At 40.9% G+C, this 7489-nt stretch overlaps 3 protein-coding genes across 3 annotated transcripts in view; 2 read left to right on the top strand and 1 right to left on the bottom strand.

Moving 5' to 3' along the window:
• Positions 1-48: 48 nt before the first annotated feature.
• On the top strand, positions 49-1644 carry SARC_07294 (hypothetical protein; the record flags this gene model as incomplete). The annotated part of the gene is made up of 3 exons (XM_014298775.1): positions 49-152; positions 681-789; positions 1486-1644. Coding segments are annotated over 3 exons (372 nt in total), but the record flags the coding sequence as incomplete, so codon positions are not given.
• Positions 1645-3379: 1735 nt separating this feature from the next.
• Positions 3380-5714, bottom strand: SARC_07293 (hypothetical protein; the record flags this gene model as incomplete). Its single annotated transcript, XM_014298774.1, has 3 exons — positions 5656-5714; positions 4258-5264; positions 3380-3511 (listed from the first exon to the last, which is right to left on the bottom strand). Exons 1-3 carry the CDS (start codon positions 5705-5707, stop codon positions 3380-3382), a joined length of 1191 nt encoding a protein of 396 aa, XP_014154249.1. The 5' UTR covers positions 5708-5714.
• Positions 5715-7041: 1327 nt separating this feature from the next.
• SARC_07292 (hypothetical protein) overlaps positions 7042-7489 on the top strand; it is a gene marked incomplete at both ends in the record, with an annotated part of 6777 nt that continues 6329 nt past the window's right edge. The window contains one exon of the mRNA XM_014298773.1: positions 7042-7183. Coding sequence (XP_014154248.1) covers positions 7042-7183 — 142 coding nt within the window. The remainder of the gene's footprint in view (positions 7184-7489) is intronic.

Genomic DNA, 7489 nt, shown 5'->3' with positions numbered 1-7489 from the left:
TACACCCGTACATTACAGCTCCCACCTTCATTTGTTGGACTAAAAAAGCTCCAAACACTGAAGCTCGAGGGCAACCAGTTGATCGAGTTTCCTATTGAACTGCTGAGTTTATCTAAGCTGAATGGCGTGTACTTGGCCAACAATAAGATAAAGTATGTCTGTGGAGCTATGGTCACTTCATTGTTTGGCCTGGCCCGTCCAGTCCAGTACCCCAGTATATAATCGTCTATGTCGACATCAGACATACAAGTCCATGGTACCAATCAAGTGTATCATGTTGACTGGTGTTCTCGTAGGTATACCTTATTCAATCAATCTGGCAACGGTGTCGTGTGCCTCTCATTAGTGCAGCTGTGTGTAGACATCCGCATTCATCCCTGGCTAAGCTCAGTGGTGTGGTACCTATCGCTCTGTATCAGTTTGGCTGGTATATATATTGTAGTATATATATATGTTTGTATGTATGTATATATGTATGTATGTATGTATATATGTATGTATGTATGTATGTAAAATTTATATATATATATATATATATATATATATGTATGTATATATATATATATATATGTATGTATGTATGTATATGTGTGTGTGTCTATCGGTATGTATGTACTCACATGTATTATGCATAAATGCTCCTTTCTCCCGCTCAACTAAGTGCACCTGCTGCTATACAGAAATATACCAGAGGGCACTCCCGCTATGGTTAATCTCATTGAACTGAGTCTAGAAAACAATCAAGTAGCCAGTATCAGCCCTGACCTCTCCAAGTGTCCGAGGTTAAAGGTATGTGTGGGTACCTCAGCACGACCTGTGTATTCGTTATGGGGTAAGATTTCCTAAACCCTAAAACCCTAATAAAACGTATAACCCTAAACCCCTAAAACCGGGGTTTAGTATATGAACGTGGTTGCTCGTTAGGATCAACTGCCTCTGTAAGTGGCTGTGTACGCTTGAATTATTGTACGCCATTTCTCTGCTCGACCTAACGCGTTTATAAATTGTTAAGTATGTTTAATTTACAGACGCGGATCCTCGTTGTAATCAATTGTGTCTATACATATGGCTGTATGAGAATCTCTATTGAATGCATGCTGCTATGTTTTCATAACAATATTTATAGATTGTTTGCTATATGTTATAGTACTAGTGATAGATTATTTGGTATTTTGTTATAGTACTTTCAATAGATTTTCTATTATATTCTTATAGCACTAGTGATAGATGATTTGCTATCTTTTAAATAGTAAGATAGAGTTGATAGAATACGTGCACTTGTAGGGGAGCATCGATATGCTCGCTAATCCGTTTAGTCCTCCGGACACTGCTGTGAATAATAATGTTATACATACACTAGCAAAAGACTGATATTCAATTTTATACACGAATCTACTATTTTACAACCTACCGCCTTTTGGTGTTTAAGGGTATGTAGAGTTTTTCAGAGGGGTTTAATGAGCTTTGATCCTTTTCCTCCCGCAGACCGTCAAACTGAGCAATAACAAATTAAAGTTCACCAATATCCCTGAGAATCTATTCGTGGATAGCATATTCCAGCTGTTCTCATTGGACGGCAATGCGGTTGAGCAGAAGAGCCTGAGGGATCTGCCAGGGTATACAGAGGTACGGTGTCGTAATTAGCATGTAGCCTAACCCAGTCAAACCAAGCCAAGCCGACTACAGTACGGAACGTGGGCGGGAGAGGAGTTTTATCAATTGTATTGTGAGACATGTGTACGACAAGCTTGTATTTTCTATATCGTGCTATTGGACCCAGTTCGGTACAAACATTTGGGTGGGACCTTCGGACGTTACTTCGCTCCCCTATATTTTATTAGTAAGTCTTCTTCTCTCTCTAGAGGGTCATGCAACTGTAACATCTGGTACGTCTGTCTCGTGCGTATTTCACCACAGAGCGTTGTGGCGTTGTCTGTGACAAGTCTGTTTGTCCGATGTGCAGGATTGTGTGTAGCTGCCACCTCTCGCACGGTGTCCACTCACTGCAGTTCGGTACTGTCTTCTTTATTCCGTATCATTTGTATTGGACCTATTCAGTGCAATGTGTATCATTTCGTGGGTCACGTGGGCATCTCACGAGTCCGATTCCTTGAATCTAGTATATATATATATATATATATATATATATATCTGATTATGATTGATTGAAATGATCTATGTATCTGCCATTCCTCACGTGGTGCGCGCTCCATTCAATTTAGTCTGTACTATCTGTTTGATTTAGTTCTATACCATCTTCTATTGGCAATTCGTGTCTTGTATGTTAGTGCTTCCTCACACCACAGTGTATCTGTGGGCGTGTGCTGTGTATATTAGCATTAGATTTTTAAGAGGCAATGGATGATACGGGTTTAAAACCCCAAAAAGTTGAACCCCTAAAGCCCCTATAATCGGCTACAAAACAAAAAGGGATACGTAAACACGTGCACTTCAATATAGAATGGGACAGCGTTTGTATTTTGGAGTGCTAAATATAAACCAAGGTTTCTGCTTTTATAAACCGAGTTTTTTTCTTCTTTCTTTCTTTCTATGACATACAGTACGAGGAACGCTGGACGAAAATACAGAAGCTCAAAGAATAGCTTATATTTAGTAGGAGATAATGGATTATATTTATATGGTGAATACTACTCGGCCCTTGAATCAGTCAATAAATCAATAAATCAGGTATTCTAAACAACCCACCACGAGGATATAGAAGCCCAGGGAATTACCAATACCTAGTAGGAAACAATCGATTATATGTATAGAATGAATACTGCTCATAGCATATATCATCAGTACGATCTCTCATATCCATTAATATCATTAACGATCCCTCTACCTATCTAAAACCCTTACAATCCATGCATCCTTATCATTACAATCCATCTTTCCTTATCATTACGATACATCTATCTTTATCATTACAATCCATCTATCCTTAGCATTACGATCCATCTATCCTTATCATTACAATCCATCTATCCTTATCATTACGATCCATCTATCCTTATCATTACAATCCATTTATACTTATCGTTACAATCCATCTATCCTTATCATTACAATCCACCTATCCTTGTATTTACGATCCATCTATCTGTTATCAATACAAACGTCACACGAACGGCGGTCCGGGGTACCGTGAGTGTTTAATCATGTCTGTAGGTTGTATCTACCTGCAGTCAGAAAGTGGTCCCTTCGCACCCAATCGGTCCTCATGCCTTCCCACGCCGCATGTTGTCTAAGTAATCTAAACCGTACCAGTTCATGGTATGCGTGACACAATCTGTATCAATCCAAGCCAGGCTGGATGTAACCAAGCATGTGATATTCAGTGTACCAATCCATTCCATGCGATACCATTGGTAGCTATTTATAGCTCTTCCTCCTCCACATCCTCGGCTGATTCCTCAACCGCCTCCTCGGCTGATTCCTCAACCGCCTCCTCGGCTGATTCCTCAACCGCCTCCTCGTCGGCTGCACTGGCCTCGTTCTTAGCCTTGAGCTGTATAGATTGTGAGACGAATATGACGAATAAAATGAGAACAAAAAGTAGATCTGTATCAGTACTATGGCCAGCTACAAACATATATGTGTATGTAATATATGTATGTATATATAACCAATAATGTATGAGTAGGTAGACTTGTATATTTCTTTTGATCTTTAGCTGTATAGATTGTGAGTTGAACAAGACAAATTAGAAATGAACAAACAGTAGTTCTATACCAGTATTTGGCCTTCAGCTGCACATTCCGAGAACTAATTATGGCAGATAATATTATCAATTGTCAACATAGTTAATATTGTTGACGGTGTATGTAGGTGTTGTATGTATCGATGCTGAACAATCAATGCAATACAAACTGTTAAAGTACAGATAAGCAGTGCGATATATATATATGCATAAATTACATACATATACATACATACACACAAATATATATATATATATATATATATCTTTCATGGTCCAAATTGGTATCAATTGACCCATGACGAGGACAGTAGTTGACAGGTGACAGTAAGAGTCCAAAATACGTATGCGAAACTAAGAGGACAAACAACTTTCCTTGGGATTCAGCACCTGAAACCAACCCGATCAGAAGATGCGGGTAATGTGAATGGACACGACTGCAGATATACTGGATGCTGTATGTTGCAGATGGTATACCAGATGGCAGATATTGGGGTCGTCTCAAATACTATATATAAACATAATAAATATATATTGTAATAAACTTTTCATACCTCTGCCATAGCCTCGTCAATCATCTTCTTCTCTCCCACCCTAAGTAGATCAAAGGTCTCCTTTGCGAACTCCTCAGCTTCGGCCAGGTCATCCGTAACAATAATGTTATCAAAGATAGTACCACTCTTCACCTGCCACAGATCAAACCCAATGAACGCGTTATCTTCGAAAGCGTGTAGGTTCTCATCCTTCTTGTACTCGGGGTTGGCCACTTTAGGTCTGACCCACTTGCCCTTGTAGTCGAGGTTGTCGATAGTCTTCTGCACCCAGGGTCCACGGAACTCGGGGTTGTCAATCATGGGAGCCTCCCACTCACCGTCCTCGTCCTCGTCCCAATCCTCGGGCTTCTCGGCGGTCTCGTCAACAATGAACTCGGTGATGTCATCGTAGTTGGCGGGTTTGACATCGCTCTCGTCAGGGATCTTGGCACGCTCATCCCAGTCTTCAGGCTTGACGGCGTCCTTGTCGTCAATCTCCTTGGGCTCCAGGATGTCCCAGTCTTCTTCAATGTCTCCCTTGGCAGCCGACTCGTGATCAATCAGCACTTCGTATGTGTTGTCGGGGTGCACCACTAATGTGTACAGGTGAGCGAACTCGTCTGCCTTGGCGGGTACATCGACCTTCTTGAGATGATTCTCGCCGTTGTAGGTGAAGATCACGTGCACACGCTTGGTAGAACCACAGATGTCAGGGCCAAACATGATGTTGTACGGGGTCTCCCCATCCAGCTGTGTCTGTTCTAAACCAGAGGGATACAACTTGATGTAACCACCACCACAGTCAATGTTCTGCTCGTGCTTAGCCTGGAACTGCACAACTAGATCCTTTCCTTTGTTGGAGAAGGTGGTGTCAATCTTCGATGAAATGCCATAGAACTTGCCATCCTCGCTCGTCTTGATGCCCTTGTCGGCCTCGGGATCATGGTGGTGCTTGCCCGCAGATAGAATGAACCTACCCTGGTCAGCGCCCTTGGCAGTGCTCTCAATCCATCGCTCAGTGTACGAGTCTATTGACCATGGGGGATAGTTATAATAAAATGAATTTAATGAATATGGGAAGGATGTATTGTATTGGGTTGGATAGAGTGAGACATACCGCTGGCAGACCACTCTGTACCCGTCACTATGTGTGCGGGTCTGTCGCAAGAAAATAAATGGGCCACATGGCTCCTGGTGGTGCAAATCAAGATACAGACGACTTAATGATTTAGCGTAACCTCTCCATAAAAACTATCACCGTGATTCGGCTGCGTTTATGCTAGCAGTACTTAATATATAGACTGCGCTATGATACAGCCTGTGGAAACTATCCGTAGTATAAAAAGCATTTTTACCTCACAAATGAACAGTCAAGGAATATACACGAGATGAACGATGGAGTTGGTGATGGCGACATACCATCGAAGATCTCCTTGAATAGAACCGTGCCCTCTACGGCAGCAACGGCCATAGCAGCCAATACAATCGATCTCAGCATATTTGAAAAGAGCTTGCCCGAGTGATCCACTACAAACGTTGTTGAATAGATTGTGTGGGTGGTGTTGACGCCGCAGTACCCTTTTAACTACACATATATAGTATGCATACACTTGAAAAAAATTTAAAAGTACATTCTGCACTACCAGTACTGACTGTACATACACACTGAAGAAAAGCCGAGGTGAGCGGACGACCGAGAGTTGTCACAAGTGTCAAATGTCAAGTGTCAACAAAGTGAACAGTGAAAACTGAAAAGTCACAACCAAAACAACCTCCCCAAAAAAAACACGTTGTGCCATAGCAACCGCCACGTAATTACGTAAACCATATTTTAAAACGCAAATATTTCATAGATATGTGAGGTTTTTATTAAAACAAAACAAAGTTTATTATGGGGCTAAAAGACTCGAAAAAAAAAACGTCGACCACTGACAGTGGTACACTCTACTGCTGGGAACAAAACCGAAAAAAAAATCTAAGGCACCAAAGTCCAAATATGCACCCGGAGGCGCAGAAACGTATATTGATTCAGTATATACGTTTTCACACAACGTATTGAATCGAGTTTAGAACATTCGGTGTCTGTGCGCTGTAGGCGGTTATACACAGGTGGGCCGTGGATGTATACAACATTTTATATATATATATTTTTACTGTCAAAAGGGTATTTATTTACATACCTTATTTAGGCCATAACCTGAATTCAACAGAAGGCTACTACAATACATAATTGTTTGTTTTACTTTTACCATAGTCATAAGCCAATTGAAAACTGAAAATTTGTCTCGTAAACCAATTAATGAGAAGTATTTTATTGCAAAATGAAGACTTGTGAACATATATGAATCCGTTAAATGTTTTGTCTCTCTGACGGATTGTCCCCTTTTCAACGGATTGAGGAAATTTATTTTGTACAGTCGTTTTAGGGTTTTTAAATCGTTCAGAAGGCTATGACAGTCGGTATTATCTTTTTTCTTCCTTTTTTACAAAAAACGAAATAGGCTAGCCACAATTTAACTCTTGAACCAATGAATGGGGAGTATTTCGTTAACGAGTAGGTTAATGATAAATACATACTTGTAACAAATATTTACTAAAAAATACCATAGCCTAGCGCCCTAGCCTTCTTCCATTGAATCAGAGGGCTGTGAAAATAAACTCGCACAACAAGTAGAGAGAAGGCCATGACTCTTGAGGCTCAAGCTAAATAGTCACTTCGCGTCTTTAGACATACACACACGTGTTCATGTTAAATACAGCTGGGGTTGTGTGGTGATTGTCAACATATCACTAAAATACGCCATTATGGAGAGAGGGGGGGAGCGACAGCCTCTGCTGTCGGAACAAATTGAAGACCTCGACTATGATCTGGAAGAGCCAACATTCCGAAGACGCTTGTACCGGGTTATGGAGGCTAAAAACACTCTGGGAAGGTACACAAGCACAAGTTCGTTAAATGAAAAGTGCATTAGAGGATGCTGCGAATGTTGCATGGCGATGTCGTTTCACGATTTGATATTCGGAAAGTTACTTCAGGCTATGATCTTTAGGTTTTTATGCCCTGCATTGAAAGCGGTAGACCAACAAAGCGGACTAGTCAAAGTGACGTGAACCCTTAGTACCTCTCGAATGTAGATCAATACTGACTACCAGATGGAATGCTAACAACCGTCCAAGAATACACTCACGTGATACAGCCTGACATACGGTTACCAATAAAATTTAAGTCAAACCTAATAGTCTCCCGGACAAT

The sequence above is a fragment of the Sphaeroforma arctica genome (assembly GCF_001186125.1).
Source record: "Sphaeroforma arctica JP610 unplaced genomic scaffold supercont1.569, whole genome shotgun sequence".
NCBI lineage: Eukaryota > Ichthyosporea > Ichthyophonida > Sphaeroforma > Sphaeroforma arctica.
The sequence above is the reverse complement of the archived record's forward strand: the minus strand, read 5'-3'. Positions and strand labels throughout refer to the sequence as shown.